General features: G+C 45.7%; 1 protein-coding gene across 2 annotated transcripts in view; it reads left to right on the forward strand.

The window, feature by feature from the left end:
- PIEZO1 (piezo type mechanosensitive ion channel component 1 (Er blood group)) overlaps positions 1-24,706 on the forward strand; it is a 192,496-nt gene that overhangs the window by 112,231 nt on the left and 55,559 nt on the right. For both annotated transcript variants that reach the window (XM_066583095.1, XM_066583096.1), the window contains exons 9-16: positions 1,274-1,384; positions 2,468-2,558; positions 8,699-8,796; positions 20,638-20,898; positions 21,823-21,934; positions 22,020-22,198; positions 22,799-22,947; positions 24,047-24,223. In XM_066583095.1, coding sequence (XP_066439192.1) covers positions 1,274-1,384; positions 2,468-2,558; positions 8,699-8,796; positions 20,638-20,898; positions 21,823-21,934; positions 22,020-22,198; positions 22,799-22,947; positions 24,047-24,223 — 1,178 coding nt within the window. The remainder of the gene's footprint in view (positions 1-1,273; positions 1,385-2,467; positions 2,559-8,698; positions 8,797-20,637; positions 20,899-21,822; positions 21,935-22,019; positions 22,199-22,798; positions 22,948-24,046; positions 24,224-24,706) is intronic.

Below are 24,706 nucleotides of genomic sequence, written 5' to 3' on the forward strand. Positions count from 1 at the left end.
GAATCATGGATGCGCTGCACAGTGGTCATAGTGCATGTACCCCTGGGGGCCATGGATTTCAATTTAGTGTCGTGGCCCCTGTAAGCCTTTGTTCTTGCAGGGCGGAAATCTCGGGGCTTGGCTGCAGCGAAAAGCTGCAATATTTCCGTGGAATAAGCACAGCTTCAAAACCCATGGCCTTTAGCCGTGGGTTTTGGAGCAGCTGCATCTCCGCTGCAGCCATCTCTCCCCATAGAGAGGGGAGAGGCCACTGCGGAAATGAAAAAAGAATTGACTTGCCGCGTCTTTGTTTTCCACGCAGCATGTCCGTTTCAATGCGGCTTGGCCGCAGTGTGTGGACGAAATTTTTGCAAAATCTCGTCCACTTTGCTGGCTAATCCCGGGATTAGGGGCCGTGGGCGGAATTGCTGTTCGGACATTCCGCACGGAAATTCCGTGGCAATTTTATCCCTTGTGAACCCAGCCTAACAGAGAGTAAAACCCAATTACAAAGTTGAAGAGTAACATGTGAGAAGCAAAAATCCGCTTTCCACGTCTCTCTAAGTCCCGCGGGACCGCTGCTATGACTGAAGTAAGGAAAGCGTACTCAGCGCTGCTTCCTTCTGCTCCGATACATGCACGGAGCCATTCAACAGTGCCGTCCAGGGCTGATGCTATCATTGCGGGACCAGCTTAGTGATCAGCAAAGCATCGATTCAGTGCAGAGGCAATGCAAATTACTAGTAAGACCACGAGCCAATCAGAAGGCAAGGCAAATCTTAGCGTGAACGTATGTGTTGGAATTTGGCGCGATCGCTTTGTAGTACTTGTGTTCAGTCTAGAGATTTTCAACACAGATCAATACCTGAAACTCCTGTAGACGACGATGGATGACTTCCTGGATGATCTTCCCCGATCACAGCAGAAGGATGACACTTCCAGTACGTTTTCCTTACTTCAACCATAGCAGCGGTCCTACGGGACTTAGAGATGGATTCCTGCTTCTCACATGCTACTCCTAAACTTTGCAGTTGGGTTTTACTCTCTATGCTGTACAGGGGCCACAACAGAAGATTGAAATCTATGTTCCGGGGGCCCCGTGCGCCCAACCATCACCCATGCCTTCCTATGCAATTATTATTTCAATATGGAAGACCAGTATTGAGATATAATGCTGGAACGATCTTCATGACCACACCTTGTAATGTCTAGTGAGATCGGGCAGAACATGATCTGTAACAAGTCCAGCTAGTCTAAACATGGACTAATAATGGCCACATCTTGTATTCCTCAGAAAGCAGATGGGGAAAGAGGGGCCCTGGAAAAGGCTGCATGCAAAGACCTGGAAATGGCAGAAGCAGAGTCATGGTCCAAAGAAAGAGATAGTGCGGGCGAGGAGACAAAGGTAACCTAATCTGATGCCAGTGGAATTTTTGGCTTGGGGAACTAGAAGTTGACTTGAGTACATAGTTTTTTTTTACTATGGTGAAGAACATCACTACCAGCAGCCATACTTACTGGTATGTGATACACGGGCAGGTATAGACACCACATCCCAACAGCATACAGACAGGGGAATATGCCTTGTATCTTTGTATCGGTCTACCAATATGGCCGCTGGCACTGATCTTTTTAACTTGATATGCCCTTTTCCTGTGATAGAAGATTAAGCTTCAGTCTGCTGATGGGGGAATGATATCAAGAAATCAATCAATCAAAGGAATTCCAAAAAGACACATTTTTGACTTAGAAGTTTAAGAGGTTGTCTAGTTGTAAGTTGTTGAGGGCCTATCCTTAGAACATAACAAAAATCCCAAAGACTGGTGGCATGGCGCAGCGCTCCACAAATTATGTGAATAGTTAAAGAAACAACTGGATGAAAATGTATCCTTTAATTAATATACCAGACAACCAGCACAAAAAAAAGCATTTCGGGCAAAACTCCCTTGATCAGTTTAGCTGGATTAAATACAGTTGGAGACCTAGGCAGGGAGAGGTCCTAACTGTGGAAGATGACACCGGGATGTCAGTGGGAAACTCAGGGACAAGGGGCTGTCAGGAGAAATGACTCATTGATCACCCGTTTGTCAGACTGCTGATTTCTGCAGGAAGTAGACAGCTCTATTCCCACTGCAGTGGCCAGGTTTGGTATTACACATAAATCTCCAATTCACTTCCGTGGGAGTTTTGCCTATAATACCAAGCCTGGCCACTGCAGTGATAACATTGGCTGCAGTGATTGCATTGGTCCAGCAAAGAGCTGATAGATGGAGCTCCCGAGCGGTGGACGCTACTGATCCACTATTTATGGCCTTTTCTTCGGATAGGCCATCAATTTATTTACAACTGGACAACCTCATTAAAAATAAAATTAATTTTTATTGGGTTTTAATATCTACCAACAATACTTGTCATCTGTATGTTGTTGGATATGAATCTAGTTGGAGACGTACAGCTTGTATCTCATGTGTTTGCTTCTATTAAACAGCCCATGTTGTCACGGAGCAGTGAGGCTGCAGAGACTGATCCACAAGGTTGCACAGTCCACATCATCCAGCCCGGGTCCGGACAGACTCCCGGTATGTAATCTTTGTTTCTATAAACTTTAACCCTTTCCAATCCGCTGTCTGACGTCCGGCAGGGTATTCTTACTGTATATTACTGGCCGCTCTGTTGTCAAGGGCCTCTCCAGCATGTCCCATACCGCAGTACTGGCTCTAGGCAGAAGATGGCGCCACTGTATAATGGCAGAAAGAGAAAGCCCCCTAGGAAACGCTGAATCCAAAATTGGATTTCAAAGGGTTAAAGTGCCCTTCCAGTTTTGAGATAAAACTTTGTTGTTGGATTGGAGGGGGCAGTTACTTTACCGGCTGTTTGTCTTCTGTGCTGATAACCCTCCTATCTGCTGGTTCGGTTTTTAGCTGTCCAAGATGTCCGATGCCATCTTCAGACTACCTAAGCCCCGCAGTCCATTGCGGTACGAATGCGCTACACCTGCTCTCTGATTGGCCAGTGCTGCATACATGATCAGTGCTGGCCAATTAGAGAGCAGTGCACATTGTGTATTAGGTAGCTAAGAGATTGGAATCTCCATCTTGGAATTCTGAAAACTGGGTCTCCAACCAGTGGATTTAGAGGGACCCAGGAGAGAATTTTATCTAGAAACCGGAGGGTCGTTGTAAGTAGGATTACTTTACGTTGCTATTTATTATACACTTCTGTGAGGTATGGGAAACGGAGATTCCTAATAACATTGTGAGAAGCTGTAAGGAGAAGTGGCTACTGGGACAATGTTGTAGCCGGGTGTGTCAAAAAATAAGGTGTGTCAAAAATACATACCTGGTATTTAGGATGCTGCTTCAAAAGCATCGGTTTACTCAGTAGGTAATCACCTGGTCCTACACAGGACTGAAAATTACTTGTCTGACTTCAAAGAACGTGGGCTGTATACACCTTACTAATGACCCTATATATGCCATCCACTGCAGAACTAAATTTAAACTCCTCTACCTCACTCACAAAGCTCTGCATGGCGCTGCACCACCATACATTGCCTCCCTCCTGTCAGTATACCACCCAGCGCGCTCACTCCGATCAGCTAACACCCTCAGACTAAACACCCCTGTAATACGAACCTCTCATGCTCGCCTACAGGACTTCACCAGAGCAGCACCCATCCTCTGGAATGCTCTACCCCAAGGCATCCGGACAATTCCCGATGCACGAAATTTCAGACGTGCCTTAAAAACGCACCTCTTCAGGGAAGCATACCAAATCTCCTGACCTAGTCCCCTGCCCCTCACTATGGTGCTCCACCCTGTTTGCCTTCTGATAAATGATCTGTACATAATATTTCCTATTGCCTGTGTTCCCCACCCCCTGCACCTCCTGTACCACCCTCAACCCATTTGTGTCTAACCCAATGTACCTTATATTGTAATTGTTGTATTGTTTTGCATTTATCCATGCCTGAAAGCGCTGCGGAATAAGTTGGCGCTATACAAATAAAGATTATTATTATTATTATTATTCATCTTCCACAATATAACCATTACAGTAGAGTCTGAGCTGCTGGTTTGACCTGCTTAGGCCTAAAGAGGGTATGTGGAGTTGTGGTCATAGTAAATATTATACAAAAAATTGGGGGGAAAAAAACTTTCATTTGTAGCTTTTCTTTTCTTTTTTTAATTCCTGAAGGCATATTTTTTGTAAATTTTAGCCTTCGTCTGTATTTACACCCCAACCACATAAAAAACCACCAATGAGGATCCCCGGCGATCAGCTGACCCTCTGGGCCGCTGTCAGCATAGTGGAGCTGGATGTCCGCGTTGGAGTCAGAGCTGGAAGTGTACTAGAAGGCATCACTCCCATTGATTTCAATGGAAACAATGCCTTCTATTACACTTCCACCTCTTTCCCCATGTGAACATCCAGCTCTTTTGCACTGACAGTGGGCTGGAAGATCAGATGTTTAACTATTGATGACCTATTCTGAGGACACTTTAGGTCATCGATAGTAAATTCCTCGAAAACCCTTTAGCCCTGCCCTTTCCAATCCAATTTCCCTGCCACCCGCACCCTCCCCAGCTGATATTTATTTAGGACGAAATTACTCAACAGAAACACATAAAAATGACGTCATGATGATTATTAGCAATTTATTGAAAATTAAACATGAGTTATGAGTGTTTATAAGACTCTATATAGTTACATTTTTTTTTAGATAGATAGAGAAATTAAAAAATGAATAGAGTCTGCAGAACATGGCTCCACGGTGGGAGGCTGACCTGCATAGTGTAATATACATATGCAAAACAGTTTCCAACACCAGAGAGCTGTCCTGCATAGTGTTAGAAACATGTGTCAGACCTCGCCCGACCTCACAGCCATGCAGGGAAATCTGAATGTTGGACAAGGTCCGACACTGGATTGGAAAGAGTTAAAACTTTGCAAGTCCTAGGGCCATTAAAAGAGTTTTCCCACTAAATACATTTTATCACATATTCACAGCTATTCAACTGCTGGGAACCCCAAAGAACACAAGAACAGTGATCCCCGGTCAACGATAAGTGGTGCTCATATGTGACCACCATTCCATTCACTGTCTATGGATATAGCACAGCAGAGTGCATAGAAGTGAATGGAGCGTGCACAACACCACTCCATTCACTAGGAGGGCTCTTTTCTAATGATCACTGGGGGTCTTAGTGGTTGGATGCCCACCAAATCATACATCATATAATAGGTGATAAAGGGGCTATCCCACCAGATACATTCAAGAGGCTTTTGTTAGACTGGAAAGTTGTACATTCTCTACTGATCGTGGTTCACACCTGCTGGGTGTATAGTACGGTTGGTTTGGTGTAGGTAGTCAGCATTGGCTCACGGACAGTGAAACCCCTTTGAAATGTGTGGGGATACTTAATTGGCATTCAATTTTTTATATATTCCACCATACAGTGCCAGTATCCTATTGTGCCTATGTGATACTACCATGCAGTGAACACTTCGAGGGGTTGTGCCTAGGTATAAAGTTATCTCCTATCCACAGGTTAGGGGATAACTTTATGATTATTAGGGTGTCAGACCATTGGGACTCCCACCAATCCCAAGAACGGGGTCCAGTCAGTTGCCGAGTAGAGATGAGTGAGTATACTCGCTGAGGCACATTTCTCGAGCGAGTAGTGCCTTAGCCGAGTATCTCCCCGCTCGCCTCTAAAGATTCGGGGACCGGCGCGGGTGACAGGTGAGTTGGAGCGGGGGGGGGGGGGGGGGGGAGGGAGAGAGAGATCTCCCTTCCATTCCTCCCCGCTCTCCCCCGCCCGCCGCCGGCTCCCGAATCTTTAGAGACGAGCGGGGAGATACTCGGCTAAGGCACTACTCACTCGAGTAGTGTGCCTTAGCGAGTATACTCGCTCATCTCTACTGCCAAGTGAATAGAGCCGCCGTTGAGCAGGCGGACCACCACTCTACTCACTTCAATGACAGCGCTGGAGAGTAACGATTTCAAGCCCTTCGCAATCTCCGGCGCTGTCATTGAAGTGACGCACCTGCATGACCTCTGCTCCATTCATTCAGCAACCGACTGGACCCCTGTTCTTGGGATTGGTGGAGGTCCCAGCAGTCGGACCCCCACCAATCATAAAGTTATCCCCTGTCATGTGGGTTGGGCATAACTTTATAACTTGGTACAACCCCTTTAAGTGCCAAAATACCATGTATGTACTGCCTGAGCGGTAATGCTACACATTACCCACAACACCATGATGTAAGCTCACCTGTAAATGGCAGAGACCCCTGTTGCCCATCTTGTAATCCGGCTCTGACCTCTTTTACCGTTTCCCCTGGATGTTTATTGCTGAGGGAATCTTCCCATGGCACTTGTTTTTTCCTTGATTAGTTTTAATGGTATTTTTCCACTTTCCAACTTTCTGCAAATCCCTGTGACTGCCAGCGCATTTCTTCAGCGGTAAACAGTTGTCACGCCTCGGTTCACAGAACTGGCTGCAAATCTTGTTTTATATGGAAGAAAAATGGAGTACATAATTACCATGAGTTTTCCTTCTTGACATCACGGTTAGACGACCTGCGTGCATCTTCTGTAGGAAATTCCACACTATACAACCGATACGTAATTAATGGGGGAACCTGCTGCACACATGGGGCGGATTTATGAACCTGTCTAAAAGAACAACTGTCTTAGTCGCCCCTACCAACCAATCAGAGCTCTGCTTTCATTTTATCAGAGCAGAATACAAAATGAAAGCTGCGTTCTGATTGGTTGGTAGGGGACGACTAAGACTGTTGTTCTTTTAGACACTTTCAGAAAACTCCCCCATTGTCCCTTCACTTTGGTAACCACCACCGCACCACAAGGAAAAAAACACATCATGTATTTTTTTTTTTTTAAACAAATCTGTGGCTTTATGCTAGATTTTATTTACAGGCGGTACATTAGAAAGCCTGACAATAATCGAGGCAACTTAATTCCTATGGGATGCATCGGGGCCCCCGCTTGTCAACCAGCTCTGAAGCGAGTCAGACGATGATTGCTACCCAGCTATTATGTGCACTGCCATACGCACTCTGCTTCACCTCCATTGTTAGTCGACTTAAAGGGGTTGTCCAGGTATAAAAGAAAACAACTCTAAATGGTCAGGCATATGATAAAATTTTTTTTTTTAAAGCTGTACTTACCTCCCCTGACCCCCCGGCCCCTGATGGTAAACAGCAGATTGACTCTGGTGAAGATCCCACTGTCTACCCAGACCAGACGTTCCGTGACCACTGCAGGCAATCAGAGGCCGCAACATCACCTTTCCAAATTCCCGTTGCCGACTATGTGAGAACTGATGTCAGCAGGTTGGGCGGTGACCCCGTAGCCTCTGATTGGCTGCAGCGGTTACCTGACTTCCGGTCTGTCTTGACAGTAGAAGCCGCTCCGCTGTTTCCTGGAGGGAGGAGAGGGTTAAGTGCAGCTTCTTTAGTTCTTTTATCACATGCCCCACTGTTACAAAAAAAAAAAATATATAATATATATACTTGGACAACCCCTTTAATATCAACCCCACTGAGACCTGCCATCTTTCTCGGACGGTGTCCTTCGGGCAGCAATTGTATACTGTATCGCCAGCTTAACATCGGTCCGTTAATTGCCGCATTGGCACCAGCCTGCTCACTGGCTGATCATTGTCCCTTTGCCACATCACCAGCTTGGTTATTGTTTTAAAGGGTCAGGTTCTCTTTAACATTGATCCAAGTAGGCCCAATTGGACCCCTGCGTGGCACCCACACAGGTAATAGTGCCATCACTGACACAGGGCTACTGTACCTGCGAGACATCTCAATTTGCCTCGTCCCGGGATTCCACAGGGTGGATGGGCGAGTGGGAAAGCGAGCTGAAACCATCTAACATTCCCTTCTCTGGGCACCATCATGCCCAAGGTCCCCTACCTATTTCCATCACCGCCAGCCTCTGCCAGGCGCATGCTCACCTTTTTCGGACCCAAACAAAGGGACATAAACTGAACCCCCCCCCCCCCCCCACCCTTCTAACTGATGATGACTAGGCCATCCTGAAGACTACTGATACCACACTGTCAAATGGAGATGTTTTCAGCCTCGTCTCCTTTCTTTCCAATGACCCCACAGTGACCGCCCCTATGGCTCCTTGTTCCTATTTCTTGACTGCTCTCAGAGCTTATTCACATGGGCCTATTTTGCGCATATTTTTTACGTGTATAATACGCAGTGCTGAAACCACATCGACTTGCATTGGAGTACTCAGACCTGCATTTTTCACGTGCATGAAAAAAATGATGCAGCGTGCCCCGTTATGGTCTGTATTATGGACCAAAGTCATTGGGATTGTGTAAAAACGCAGTGAATACGCCTGATACATGCATTTATACTGAATACTTACACGTTAAATCAATGGGGCATTCTTATAGCTTTGGCTATGAAAAAGATCTGTCATGGAAATGATACTATGTGGCAGCCATGGTGATTCTGTAGACCTGATCGGGCATGTAGGACTTTTAACAAAAAGACCAACTACATTATCTTGACATTTTTAAACCTGTGATTATAGAAACTTTAGACAATTAGTTGAAGTTGTATTTTCCATCTCAGCGTTTCATAGCCTTACTGATGAATGTGCTGACCCATCCGAAGACGGAGGAAACCGCGATCTGATATCTTATGTTCTGTCTCTAAGCAGATTCTAAAGCAGATGCCCCCAAGGAGCAGTCCCCTCTTCACCTACTGGGTCACGTCATCCTCAACCAGAGCTACATATGTGCGCTGATTGCCATGATGGTAAGTGGTGATTATAGACACTCCAAATATTATATATAGCCCATTCACTGCGATCAGCCATAACATTTGGGCGTCTATAGCAAATATCTGACTGCACTGTGAAATGAAATACTGTAAAGGGGCTGTACAGGATTAAGAAGAGGGTCTGTTTTTTTTTACTTCCTTACAGACAAAGTGCCACTTGTATCCATGGGTTAAGTCTAGTGTTAAAGTTCAGCCCCATTCACTCGAGTGAGCTGCAATACCTAACCTAACCAATGGTCAGGGGAACTGCTGCTTCTGGGGTGGGGGTATATAGATGAGAGAACACCAATCCCCATTGATAACCACTTACTTGCCACAATCAATGTTGATCGCGACATATAGGAGGTTTCTTCTTATGTGACGTTGTCAGCCCACCAACGACATGGCAACGGTACACCAGGTAATGGAGTCCGAGTCTGCCATTGCTTGTCATAAGCAGGAAGAGTGATAATACAATGCAGTATAAAAGTACTGCAGTGCATTATCTGAGTGATCTTGAGATTGCAGGTTCAAGTCACCTACAAGGGCATAAAAAAAACCCAACTTTTTTTCCACACTCTTATACTTTTCTATTAAAGTGGTATCATCATACCACTGGACCACATAACAACCTGGACAATAAATTGAACACACTTACTTTTTACCTGCAGGCAAACACTGGCAAAAGCAAAAAAGAGTAAAAATGCTTTTTTTTTGTTTCTTTTTGCCTCCCAAAATACACAATAAAAATTAATTAAAAGAAGCCATATGTACCCCAAAATGGCACCAATAAGAACTGCAACTCGTCGTGCAATTAAGAGGTCCATTGCTGGAGAAATAAAGTTACGGGTCTTTGAATGCGGCAATAACAAAGACAAATTATTCTCCCAAAAAAAGGTTTTTTTTATGTGCAGAAGGGAAAAACCCTAAAAAAGAAATGATTTTGGTATCATTGTAATCACACCGAACTATAGAAAAAAGTAATCATGTCATATACTCTGCATGATGAATGCTGTACAAAAGTGATTTTTTTATTTTTTTTTTGTGCAGCCTTCTCAAAAAATAACACAAATTCTACAATACATTATAGGTACCACAAAATAGTACCAATACAAACTACATGTCACCCTGCAATGAATGAGCTCTCAAATGTCAACCGAAAAAGAAAGAGGTTATGGCTTGTGAAAGTGGAGGTGAAAATCCCTTAAAAATAGGCTTGTCCTTGATGGGGTTGTCCAGTTGTAAACTGTTGATGGCCTATGTTCAGGATGGGCCATCAATAGTAGATTGATGGGGATTCATTGTCCCAGGACCCCCTTTTAATGAGCTGTTTGTGCTTGTGCACTCAGCCTATTTCTGTAGGAAGCAGACAGCTTCGTTCTCACTGCAGTGGTGAGTGCTGGTATTACAGGCAAACTTCCCACTGAAGTGAATGGGACATTTTTGACTGTAATTCCAACCCTGGCCACTACAGTGGGACAGAGCTCTCTATTTCTTGCAAAAATCTGCTCAGTACACCAGCACAAACTGATCATTAAAATGGTCCTGGGCGCGAACCTTTACTGATCTACTGATGGCCCATCCTGAGAGTAGCCCATCAATAGTTTTTCAGGACTTAAAACTTGTATGGGTAGCGAATGCAGCAAAATAAAATATAAGTAAATGTGTAGTACTCTCCTCTTAAATGTCCTGCTGCTCCAGCGTAGCCTTTCTGGTCCCTGCTGGTCAGGTCCCGTAGGCTGCTGCAGTGGCCACATACCATTCTTAGCATTGTCACTTCTGAAGCCAGTGATTGGCTGCATTGGTCATGTGAACAATGAACGGCACATGGCCGCTACAGCAGCTTCCAGAATCGGAACGGCAGAGACAGGGGTGTTTTCGTACTAGACTTGGGGGCCCTTTAAGAGATGAGTACTGCTTAGTTTATTGTTTCACACCATTTCCTGCCCAGACATTTCTTTTTACGTCTCAGGAAACTCCGTTCTGATGCCTGAACCATTCACGTTCTACTCATAGCCTGCAACATTGCATTTAAAACCCCCAAACTCCCCCTGCTGTTATCCAGAGCCATGCACTACATTGTTGAGTTTTATCCCGGGTGTCTTTGGGCCTTTAAAAAAGACAGATGAGAATTTCAGATTTCTAGACCGGAAATTTTTAGTGCTGGGAAGGAATGACTGTAAATACCTTTATAGTATAAGTCTTGCTTCATAGACTGCGCAGATGGGGCTGGCTACGCTTTACGGGCCAGCAGAGCCGCTTCTGCGCTGGAAAACCAAACACTGCAGCTCTTGTGTCTCATTACGATGTCTTTATGATACTAGTGGTGTATGAAACTCATAACCATATTGGATTCTTGGTTTTATATCAATAGAGGTTTTGGCCATAAAACTTATTATACTCCAATTATATAAACTAGTGAGTCCTACGACTAGTGTCTGTCAGGGGGTGCAGATATAAAAATATCCATTTCAAGTGCGATTTATCTGTAGGTGTTTGCTGGTGGAGAATTTACCAGGATCAGCAAGCAGAATATGGGATATTGTACACTATTGTATAGACTTCATATATTATACACTGAATGGCCTCTTTATTAGAGACACCGACCCTTTCACGATCGGTGCTTACCTCTATGCAAATTAGATACAGGAGTTCATCATAAATTCACGGGACGAGTTTTCTGTGGATCAGTCTCAGTGGGAATCCACATCAGATTGAAAAATCCAGCAATCCTAACAACGAGGCCCGGTCATCGGTGCTAGACTAGCCGGGGCCAGGATCTCACTGCCAACCAAGTGGGGTTTTCTCATGCAGCGGTATGGAGAGTTTACAGAGAATGGTGTAATCAAGGAAAAGCATCCAGCGCTAGGGGATGCTGTGAACATAACCAACTCATCGCTGAAAGGGGTCACAAGAGGATATCAAGAAGCATGATGAACAGGCCCAATCACCTGAATTCAAACCCGCTGCTCCAATTACATGTCTGAATGTGTGTCATTTCCTAGCACAGATTGGCTATACCAGCAGACGACCCGTTCCGGAACCATTTCTGCGCTCACACGGGCGGATTTGGATTACGCGGTCGCCGTCCATGGTAAAATATGGGCATTGAAAGGCATGCATTTTCGCTTTTTTGTTCTCACTCGTGAATGCAAATTGCATATTCCGCAAGTGGAAGAAATATTACAGCATGCTCTATTTTCCCGTGGAATCCTCGTGGACAGCCTCCGTTGATGTGGGTTGCGGTTACCCGTGTCATCGCTAAGCGACAGTGCGAGAAATACAAATTTAAAAAAAAACTGTCCTGTGCATGACTGCTAGTGAGCTGCCACGTTCATCCATAATACAGCAATGGCAGGTACACAGGGTCGCTGGTCGGCCTCCCAGCCGGAATCTGCTGCGGGCCTCCCGCATGGGGAATCCAACCGCTCGTGTGAACCCGGCCAAACTGAAACATGAGACTCCAGCGGACAAAAGAGTACAAAAATTGGATCACTGAGCAGCAGAAGAACATCGCCTGGACAGATAATTCCAGATTTCTGTTGCACCGTGCTGATGGGAGGTCAGAATTTGGCCAAGCAGCGTGAATCGATGAGCCCTTCCTGTCAGCTGCTCAGAACATGCCAGCACTTTCATCTAATTTCTGACAAGCAGCTTCCTGTCCACATGGGCCGATATTCCTGCAGAACAGCTTTAGAATCTAGTGGGATCTATGCCACAACAAAGGCCAGAGGAGGTCCAATGTGCTACTCTATGGAGGTCTCTAATAAAGTGGCCATTCAGTGTATAAACTAGAGGAAAAAAGTGTCTGCATACTGTAAGTACATAACAGAATGGGATGTTGGATTAGATTTTCTTGGGAAAAAGCGAGGAGGGATTTTATGACTTCAATGTCTCGGAAGTTTTTCACTTCTAGGTAATTCTTAAAGATTAATGCCAAACATCACAGTCAGTAGCCGCATGGCGCCAGCGCTGCGAGGATGTTCAGAGGAGCTCTTGACATGGCTTTGTAATGGAAACTGTAGTGTAATGTTGGGTAAGGAATAGTCATTTGCTTCCTTGAATTGGCACCTGGCAGAGCGGCTGCTGCGCTGGGCTCTGTTGATACCTGCTTATAGGAAAATAAGCGTTACCATGTTCAGTTCATTCTATTCTGCTCTGTGTGACATGTAATGGTGAAATGTAAGAGAGGGAGAGTGAAAGAAAAAAACATTGCTTGGTCTACCGTAAACTACTGATTAGAGATGAGCGAGTATACTCGCTAAGGCACATTACTCGAGCGAGTAGTGCCTTAGCCGAGTATCTCCCCACTCGTCTCTAAAGATTCGCGGGCCGGCGCCAGTGACAGGTGAGGAGCGGGGGGGGGGGGGGGGGAGAGGGAGAGAGGGATCTCCGCTCCGTTCCTCCGCGATCTCCCCCGTCGCTCCCCGCCGGCCCCCGAATCTTTAGAGACGAGCGGGGAGATACTCGGCTAAGGCACTACTCGCTCATCTCTGCTACTGATACTTTATTGGCTTATTATCTACCCGGTTTTCATTATACAAGGGACGGATCCTTGGCTTCGACCACAAAAAATGGACATAGAACAATGAAATTTCACAGTTCCTCTACATAGTCCACTTACTTATATCAATGCACTTTTGACTGCAAAGTTCAACCCATCCAGATAGACTTCTATGGTTGGATGGCAAACTAGGCATCGGTAACTGCAATTACTTCAGAGATGGAGGCAGATTTGGTTCGAAGTAGAAAACAGATGATAGTCGGAGGGTGCCAGATCAGGGAATAAGGAGGATGATACAGCACCATGAAGCTCAGGTCAACCAGTTTGCTTTGGGTGATGGTCGCTATGTGGGACGAGGCAATGTTGTGCAAGAACATGTCACTTTGGATCAACTTTTTGTACCTTTTAGACTTCAATTCCTCCTTCTATTTATCCAGAAGTGTTGTGTAATACACAGCAATTACAGTAGACCACTTTTTAGGTTCCTCCACAAGTAGTATCCCAACTTTATCTCAAAAGACAGATGCAATCAACTTGGATGACAACTTGTCCTCTCTGAACTTCTTTGGACGTGGGGAACCACTGTGTCTCCATTCTTTTGACTCGGGATCATACATAAAAACCCACGTCTCATCTATCATCACCAGTCAAGCAAAGCACTTGGCAGGCACCTTCATCTTGTCCAGATGATCATGAATTATGGACCCATCTCTTTCTTTGGAAATATTCGTCTTAGCTGAAATTCACCGGTCTTCCAGAATCATGCCATGGATGGCATCTATGGTTTCTGGAGGTCTTCCAGAACGGTCTTTATTGTTGGTGTTGAAGTGGGCAGTTTTGAATTGGGCAACCCAATTTTTCACTGTGGATTTCACCATGTCACCGTGAATGTTTTTGGCCAACGTCCCTTTCAGAAACAGGAGTTTCATCACTACTCTGCTCTACTTTGCTGTGAAATCTGCTGCAGGCTCCGTCATGTTCAAATCTACATAACATTGGCCTCAATTCCCATTTAGACTGGACGAATGTCGGGCAAATAATGCCCAACACTTGTCCCCGCACATTCCTCGCTCCCGTGCTGTTGCACAAAAGCTAGTATGGCTGGCTCACAGCGGGGAGGCTGGAGGAGAGTTCACTTCTCGTGCTTCCCCCGCCCCTCTCCATTGACAATACTGAACAGCTGCTTTTTACACTGAACGATGATCGTTCAGCTCATCGGACATCGTTTATGCAGCATAAAAACGATGGACGATTCGCTGATCGTTCAGTGTAAATAGCAGCCGTTCAGTACTGAACGGCCACTATGTTAAGTCAATGGAGAGAGGCGGGGGAGTGCGTGGAGAGAAATCTCCTGCAGCCTCCGCGCCTCCTGCTGGCCGCTCTATGAGCGAGCTAGCACTACCAGCTCTCATGCAGGAGCACGGGAGCGAGGACACACATGGACATTTGTCCAATCTAAATGGACCTTAACTAGAGATGAGCGAGCATACTCGTTAAGGACGGATACTTCAGTGAGTATCGTCCTTTTGGAGTACCTACCTGCTCGCTCGCAAAGATTCGGGTGCCGGCGGGAGGGGGGGGGGGGGGGACTTCTCACCATTTTTAAGCTTTCTGATTCGTCAGTTAATAAAAACATTCTTGTACAAACCTCTTTTTACTTTCACCCAGCTAGCACTGGTTACAGTGTATCAGTTTAGGTAACCCTTTGTGCACTAAAGACAGCATTAGATGCCCGGCCAACGCTACAGGCTGATGTCTACTGCACTCACATAATATAACCAGCTGGAACTACAATGTGTGAAGAGGAGGTGAAGGACTGAAAGGGAAATTAGTCACTTAATGTAAGCAAGAATGTTCCCGCTCTGGAGCAGTAAGCAGAGATCTTGCAAAAATGAAAAATTAGGCATATAATTAAAAACGAGTCTTTTCATTATACCCGTATTGCATCTGATGCCGCATTGTATGTAACACTGTACATGTACTCCTGCACGTTAGTGTTCTACACTACACCGCCTCACAGAGAAAATGCCACACCGTCAAGATTTTATCACAAGGGTATGTTCAGACAAAAAAGTTATGCAAATTGTGCAACTTATGCAGTTTTGGACAAGTCATGTGATCTGGGAATGTGATAAAACTAGAACCAGTCTGCCAAGATAACTCTGACAACGTTCTCATGCTGATGGAAGGCACTTTGAGGCTTTTTTTTGGCATCTGCATAAAATTAAGAGGTGAAGGCGCCTCTAAGACGCCGATGAGAGCCACTTCATCAAACGGACGAGTGTACTGAAGGGTTTAACAGAGTTTTGTACAACTGGTTAGTTTTTGTGTTATAATACATCAGAAACTCAACAGGATGCCACAATTGTGGGTCTAATGTGGAGACGGTGGTCAGCAGAATGAAAGGTACGTCATCGTAGTGGGGCTGGAGCACCGAGATGAACATCGCAACGCACAGATCAACTCATCCGGCGTCCTGTAGTGGAGGCTCCACAGTCCACGGCTGGATAGTGTAGACACAGATTTGGATGCTCCAATATCAATGATGACCACTTTTCAAAGACTGGTTGACACAGGTTTATGGTTCAGCCATCCAGTGTGAAGACTGCCCCTCCCACAGCACCATGACAGGGGTGCCACTACAGATCTGTCTGGCAGGTTGGATTGGCATAATGTGGTGGTCAGCAGTGAAACAAGATTCTGAGTGGGTCTGTATGACATGTGGCAGTTTAAATGATCTTTCCATCATTTTGGAGCACCACACAGCTCATCAACATGGAAGTCAAGGTTTGGGGTCCCATCAGCATTAACGGCCAATCACCTCCAGTGCACATCAAGGGCACATTAATGGCATGCCCTTATATTGATGCAGTGCTGCAGTCTGTCATATGTTCGAGGCGTACACAACTCCATTTTCCAGCACTCTGACCCTGCACAGCGGACATCAGCAGGCACACTTTGCAAGGTGTCCAGGTGGTTCCTTGGCAGCAAAATCCCCAGATCTCTCTCCAGTCAAGAATCTATGGGACTCAATTGCACGTACATTGATCGTTCTCCCCCATCCAGTAATGCAGATGAACTGTGGACTGCAGTCAATACCCCACAGTCAGCACCACCCCAGGACGGTAATTCCAGCGCTCACTAAATCAATGCCACATTGTAATAATGACTGTGTCGCCCAACATGATTGCCAAACCACTTACTGACCATCCTCGTTATTGGGCCGCAGGAGACGTGGAAGTGTTTTAGATTATAATTCATTGTTCAGAACAGCTGGGACTTCACATACTATTTGCAGCAGGGGGGGGGGGGGTTGCAGCAAGGGTTAGGGTTTGGGTTATGACTGTGGGTTAGGGTAAGGGTTTGGCTTAGGGTTATGATTGTGTGTGGGAAGCAGCTGGGACTTGGGGACCGCCGGTGCTGACACCCGGGACAGGCGGGACGTTACATGGTCTGTAGGGAGCAGCCACTACACTGTTGGGGGCGTGCCCTGCCCCCTCCCCTATAACTCAACCCACCCAACCCTTGTCTCCACCCTTTCTTCCGGTGGAGACAAGATACACCAGTACCGTTTAGAACTTCATTCTCTGTGCGTGGAGTTGCATTTCTCCATGTTGTGGTGTTTTCTCTGTTTGGCACTGTGTATTTTGGGACACGTTTTTTGTTTATGTATATATTTTTGCATTAACATTTACAAATAATCCACATAGTTTTTAACAGTTTTGGGGGTTTTCAGCTGTTGTGGTATTACAGTTCCCAACATGACATGACAGTTTTGCCAGTCAGTTTATACTGGAAGTTGTACCTTACTGCAATGTCTAATCCTTTATATTGAGGTTCTTTAAAGGGAAGTTTTTCAACCCCATGAAAGTTTTTATAAACCTCTTGCAAAAGTATAAAATATCAAAACAAGTAAAACTCACTTTACCAATCGCTTCCGCTCCCTTGCCAACACTTCCCAGTGCCCCGCCAGCCTCTATTCCCATAGCTCCAGTGTTGGCAGGTCAACACAGTTTGTGACTGCTGCAGTGACCTGACTGACTGCAGTGGTCACACGTCAACGTGCCATGTCATCACTGGAGCCCGTAAACAGAAAATGGTGAGGAAAGCCCCTGTAAGTGAGTGAATGAACGCCGTTTTTCACAATGGCGGTTTATTCAGGCTGTAATATTTGGTAGTTCTCCTTAGGGCTCATTCGCACGACATATAGGCAATTTCACTTTGTGAAAAACGGACCGATTTCGCTGCATTTGTGTTGCGTATGTGTATTTTTTTTGTAAGTCTTGTGTGCAAAAAACAAAGTCTAATCAATGTAACTTTTTTTATTTGTCTCCTGGTAACATTTGGTTAAAAAAAAGCACAGTACGCGCATATGTAACATCCGTGTGCGCTACTTTTTTTTTTTACACTCCCGTAGACTTTCATGAGCAATTTTGGTCTGTGCGTACGAACGAAAATACGGCACGCTGCGATGTGTGTATTTTTTACACGCAACATCAGTGTACAAAAATGCGCATCTGAATACGCCAATTTACATTAATGGACCCGTGTACTGTCCATATTCAGTCAGTAAAAAAATACGGACAGCAAATACGCCTGTGTGAATGACCCCCGACTACACGACAGATATCACCCACAAGTCCTAAGAATAAGACGCTGCGATTTTATTGGCGAAGAACCCATAAACCGCGCCGTTGCCGTCCCGTCAGCCTCTCGTCGCTCTCACCGCATTCCATGTATTAATAACTTTTATAGGACTCGTCACATCCAGACAAAATGGAATCCTTCGCCCTGAAGGGCCAATAAAACATCTAATGTTATCCTGAAGTCCAGATGTGATCCTCGGATTCTCGGTCTGTTTACGTTTTTTTTTTCTGTAATGGACCTCCTAATTGTTTTTCTGAAGGTCCCGCTGGTTTTGTAAAGGAGCAAATTAACTTTTAACTGCGCTATAAATATATTTGTTTCTTGAACACAAGTCACCGGAGGGGAGATTTAGAGGTGCAGCGTTAAATAATGTCCCCCTCCCCCACCCCACACAGTATAGCAGCTGGCAGATGTGATGCGGGCAGCGCTTTTTTTTTTTTTCTTTCTTCATAAAATTTGGCAGCAACCCCTGGAAAGTTGAGGCGGCGGAGGACAGAGCCGCACGTGTAGAATCGCCTTAGAGAAACCCCCTGTCTAAACCCAATATCTACCGAGAAAAAAAACATCTGCGTCCGTGCAGCCGACCAATGAGAAGTTGCCTTTGGTATGACATCACTCTGCGCTTTGACAGCTCTGTGGAATGTACGTGGTGTAGGAGGCGATGTGCGCATGGAATAGACGGCACTTCACACAAGTAGTGCTCTGTCAGGTCATGAATCACTCGGGTCTGTTGGAAAGGTCTGCAGACCAAGTGCTCCCCCAAGTGTCGGGCCATCGCTTTGTCCTGGTGGCTGCTACATTTTTATACAGCGCGCCAGGCTTACTGTTATTAAGCCCAGTTTTCCTGTATAGGGTGTGTGCAGCTAGCGCATATATGACAGATCGTCCCGGAACGTCCCATAGAGAGTTTTCCAATACTTTGAGGCTATGGGAACTATGACTGCACGGCTCAGATCACGGTTGAGCGCTACAATGCAAGTCGAACCAAAAGTGACCGACTTTCATTGTAGCAAAAGTGAATGAATCGTTCAGTCTATAAGCATGCCAGTGATTAACAATAATTATCGTTAGTCGTTGGCATGCTCATAGACTGGATGATTATCATTCACTTTTGCTCGTTTTAATGATTTTTTGAACGATTATCAATCAATTTAAAAGGGCCCTAATACCATTTTTAGTGCAGATTGCAAATATTCATAGACTATGAATTCTAAGATAACGATAATCTATACTCAAGATGGTGGGGGTCTGCTGCTCGTGACCACACCGATAAGCGTTAGTAGAAGCTGCTACTTCTAACGTAACATCACATGACCTGAGAACAACTCAGTCCTATTCAAGTAAATATGGTTGAGCTGCTAGACCGGGAATAGCCACCAGGGGCGTAACTATAGGGAATGTGGGGGATCTGGTTGCAGCCGGGCCCAGGAGCCATAGGGGGCCCATAAGGCTTCTCTTTTCCAGATAGGGAGCCCAGTACTATGACTAAAGCATTATAGTTGGGGGCCCTGTTACAGATTTTGCATTGGGGCCCAGAAGCTTCAAGTTAGGCCTCTGATAGCCACTATGCAGTGGTGATTCAGGAGCTCTGCAGTCAGGCAGTCATTTAGTTCGGCAGTCAAGCCACATCCTTAGAGTCCGTGCCTTAGTCCTCCGGTGTACAAGGAGTTGCGCTCGCTCTTATTTGTGGCAGCAGTGGGGCACAAAGTAATGGCAGGCGTTGGGCTCTTCAAGCAATACTGCCTTCATCTGTTCGGGGGTTCACCACAAGGCAACAACTCCTTCCGCAGAACGCACAGGCCGGATCCCAGCTCTTGTATGTAGGTTGTGCCAAAGGGCCTGGTACAGAACCCAGCTGGCAGCCATTCCTTCCTCTTTCTTCAGCATGGAAGGGAGCCTGGTAAAAAGTTCCCACTGTCACATGTCCACTAGCGTACTCTCTGCCATAACGCTATGTACATACGCTTTTTACTAAGTGCCCAAGAACCTTTTCAAAATAGTATACATTTACATTGCAAAAAAAAGCAGTAACACTGAATGACCACTAGCGGTCAGACTTCAAGGTTAACACAAATATATCAACCTACCATATCTGAAAACAGAAAAACAAATGTTGCGCGTTCCTTCACAACCACCCCCCTTACACAGTAGACCCCCACCCATCTGATATTGATGACCTATCTTGAGGATTGGTCATCAGAATCTTAGTCCTTGAAAACCCTTTTAAAGCCACAGTCGTCTTCGGGGTCTTCCCTAAACTTGTATAGAAGCGCTCACGCACAGGTTTCTTAAAAAGAGTCAGATTTTTGTGCCACGTGCTAATTTCAGCGGGTAACAGCTCTGAATCTGTTGATGTGATACTTACCTTCTCTGCCGTTCGCCTACGGTGTAAGCTGCCACTGAATGCATCTGGCAGACTACATAGAATATGAGAAATAGTCCTCTCGTTCTGTGTATACCCCAAGTAGTCCGCCGGACGCATTCAGTGGTGGCTTCAACCTCACACAGCGGGGGGGGGGGGGACGGCAGGGAAGGTAAATATAAGACTCCCGTCCATGGATTCAGCACGTCAGCTACTACGAGCCATACATAAGTGTAGCTTATGGGGCCTATAGGAATGAGAGAGTCCCTGTAAGGGTTTTATATGGTGTACGTTGTGTGATAAATCCTGTTTATTACCTCCCCAGGTATGGAGCATCACGTATCACAGCTGGCTGACATTCGTTCTACTGCTTTGGGCCTGTCTCATCTGGATGGTGCGCAGCCGGCGGCAGTTTGCTATGTTGTGTTCTCCATTCATCCTCCTCTACGCAGTGACGCTCTGCAGTTTGCAGTATGTCTGGAGCATGGACCTAGAGAACGAGCTACCCAAGCAGCTAGGCTTCATGAGGCTATCGCAACTGGGACTTGCCCGAGCCCCTTACCCCTGCCTCAACCTTGGAGCCATGGTCAGTATCTTTATGGTAATGTATAGTCCATGCTTAAAGTGAACCTTTGGTTCTTGGACAACTTGCAGTTGTTTTTCTCTGCCCCTCCTTCAACCCGCCAGTTTCACCCGTTCAGAATGGCTCCAGCAATTTTCTAACTACCTAATGGACACTATGCACTGCTCTCTGATTGGCCAGTGCTGATCACATGAACAGCTCTGGCCAATCAGAGTATGGGTTTAGTGCAGCGGTACAATAAGGAAAGTGCAAAAAGTCCAGCACTTAGATGATCCTGATGCAAACTTTATTAAAGATCATATGTAGAAACTGGGGTAACAGAAAACCGAAGTAGAAACACCTACATGTTTTTCAGGCTATCGCAGAGTCCTAACTTATAGGCTTTTTTTTTTTGTACTTTGGTTTTCTGTTACCCTTGGGTTTTGCATGTGGTCTTTAATAAAGTTTGCTCCAAGATCATCCGAGTACTGGATTTTTTGCATTTTTCCTATTGTTTCAACACGTCTGGCTGAAGGTGGACACATGCTACTTGTGGACTGCTACATACAGCTAGCTGGATATCTGTAGTATAACACAATCAATGCACTGTGGAGATCAGGTAGTCTGAACGCTGTGTCGGCCATCTTGGTTGCCTAAAACAGGACCTGGAACTGGTGGATTGGAGGGATGGTGAAGAAGAGCTGCAGGCAATATACCCCACCTCCCCCGCCTCCTGTCCTGAAACAGAATTTTGTCATGAACCGGAGGGTCACTTTAACAATAGTACATTGTACTATAAGGCATGGGAACATGATGATTTTACTGCACCCTCATGACTTTTGGCCCAGGAGATTCTTCTGATCAGGCCTTACTTATTTTGAGCAAACCAGGCTGGTTCCATAGTTACTTCTACATATTAAACCATCTCCACCATTCTTGCCCCTGCAGCTTCTTTACACTTTGACTTTCTGGCTCCTACTCCACCAGTTTGTCACAGAGCAACTCCTTAAACGAAAGCGGGTGACGGCTGCTCTGGTGGAGGTGACTGTGCCGGAATCCGGTGAGTGATTCGCAGTCACACTTTGTTCCTTACGCTCCCTATATCATCTAACTGCAGTTGGAGCATAATGTCTCTGTCGTCACAGGTCAGTCCGCGGAGAAGAACCTGCTGAAATGTTTTGGGGAGCAGGTGATGAGCTTCTATGCCAAGTACTGGATATATGTCTGCGGAGGGATGTTCATAGTAGTCAGCTTTGCTGGACGCCTTGTGGTTTATAAAATTGTCTATATGTTCCTTTTTCTTCTCTGCCTGATCATCTTCCAGGTGAGCGCACAAATATCTAAATGGTCCTGATTATGTAATATTGTAGACTTTATATTCTAGCACAATCCTGTCTCCATATAATAGCATTGTGCATAGCAAATTAGTGCATAATTAAAAGTATAGAATTGGCCCATGCTAAGAAAACCAATAAAGCCAGGGTCCTCCCCACTACGGTAGGCATGAACATGGTTTCACTCCTCACTAGAGATGAGCGAGCACGCTCGTTTAAGGCTGATGCTCGAGCGAGCACGCTCGTTTAAGGCTGATGCTCGAGCGAGCATCAGTCTTTTCGAGTAACTGATTACTCGTCTGAGCACCATGCGGCGGGGGGGGGGGGGGGGGGAGAGAGACCTCTCTTACTCCCCCCCCACCCCCTCCCGCATGGTGCTTGATCGAGTAATCAGTTACTCGAAAAGGATGATGCTCGCTCAAGCATCAGCCTTAAACAAGCGTACTCGCTTGAGCATCAGCCTTAAACGAGCGTGCTCGCTCATCTCTACTCTTCACTCTTATCACAGGTATAGCATTCAGCACTCTTTAGACAATTGTTTTGTCCAAGTGACTCTCATAACAGTCCTTTCCCTGTCTGCATTGTCCTAGGTGTATTACACACTGTGGAGGAAGCTGCTCAACTTCTTCTGGTGGCTGGTGGTGGCTTACACAATGCTAGTCCTCATCGCCATCTACACTTATCAGTTTGAAGATTTTCCTGTGTATTGGAGGAACCTGACTTCGCTAACGGATGAACAGTATGTGTCTTCCTTGCTAAATAAAAACTGGACTACCATATCTGCTGTTTACTACAGTAGTCCATTTAAAGAGATTGTCCACTTATAAATGACTTCACCTCAGGATAGGTCATCAATAGAAGATCGGCGATGGTCCTGCAGCATGGACCTCCGCCAATCAGCTGTTCTCCAGGCTGGTGCGCTCATGCATGGAGAGCATTTCTGCAGGAAGTCAACAACTCTGTTTCCGCTGCAGTGGTGAGGCTTTGTATTGCCAGCCAAGTTCGTGAAGAGAGGTCCAAGGCTCTGGCATGACCTGTTGGCGTAAGTGGATTAAAAGCAGATAGGCTGATGAAAATAACATTTTTTTTTAAACCAGCATGTAGAGATACCTGTTGGTTCGAAATAAAGTGTTATTTTCATCAACACCATCAACCTACTTGCTTTCTCTGACATAAACAGGTTTTTCTAGAGCCTGAGTTCCCCTACACCTCCCTTCACTTCAGGTTAATCGAAAGCTATAGTTGACCAGCATAGTACGCTAGCTACACCTATTGAACATTCACCCCCAAAACAGACTCATTTGCACACTACTCCTGCTACCAAGGTTATTCCTCTTAGGGGTGCTCTGCCCAGCTCTCTCTTCTCTTCTGCTATATGAAGCTCTCATTCATTTCAATGAAAACGTAACTTGCAATACAATGCCTGACCACTGCAGTGGAAACGGAGCTGTCTGCTTCCTGCGAAAATCAGCTCAATGCATGAGCGCACCAGTCTGGCAAACAGCTGATCGGGGGAGTTCCCTGGCCATCGACCCATGCCAATCTACTATTGGTGACCTGTCCTGAGGATAGGCCATTAATGTTTTACAACTGGACCAGCCCTTTAAGAGCATTTCTTAAACAGCTCCAATATTGTCCGTGGGCTTTGCATGGTTTTGCATCTTGGCTGCAGTCAAGTAAATGGAACTGAGCTGCAATACTGCACACAGCCCATGAAAAGGTACGATGGGGTTTCTGATGGTGAAACAGCCTTTTTTTCTTATTGCATACGACTCCTTTGACACGTTGAACATTTTTCTGTTGACTTTTTCACACATTTTTCCTGTTCCTCAATCCAGATTGAGTGCTATGGGGCTGGAGCAGTTCAGTGTCTCAGAACTTTTTACCAGTATCCTTGTACCTGGCTTCTTCCTCCTGGCATGTATTCTTCAGCTCCACTACTTCCACCGGCCATTCATGCACATTACAGATATCGCTAGAGCTTCATCTCTTGCCAACACCCCCTACAGGAGCAAGTGAGTACTGAAAGAGCTTTAGATATGTTTGTACTCGTATTGTGAAAAGTTATGCAATTTTCCTATATACGCTGTGTATTTAACTTCTCACTGTTAAGAGAACTGCTTGTGGTCATTGAATGGGAGCCTTCATTGTTAACCTTCAGAGGATGGAAATCTGTCTTGGACTTGTGATGATTACCATATATACTTGGGTATAAGCCGACCCGAGTATAAGCCGAGGCACCTAATTTGGGAAAACTAGGTGCCTCGAGTGTAAGCCTAGCTAGACTAGGTTAAAAAAAAAAAGCAATACTCACCTCCCAGCCGGTGTCTTTGTCCCTGGCGCGATGGTCTCTCCAGCGGTTCGGCAAGATGCTATGTAATTCTCCTCGCTGTCATCTCTCTGCTCGGCTTTGAATTCCCCTGCTGTTAGCAAGTAAGCGTTGTGATTGGATCGAGTGCCAGCCAATCATAGCCGGCGCTTCATGAACCAATCACAGA

This window comes from Eleutherodactylus coqui, chromosome 11 (genome assembly GCF_035609145.1).
Source record: "Eleutherodactylus coqui strain aEleCoq1 chromosome 11, aEleCoq1.hap1, whole genome shotgun sequence".
Lineage (NCBI taxonomy): Eukaryota > Metazoa > Chordata > Amphibia > Anura > Eleutherodactylidae > Eleutherodactylus > Eleutherodactylus coqui.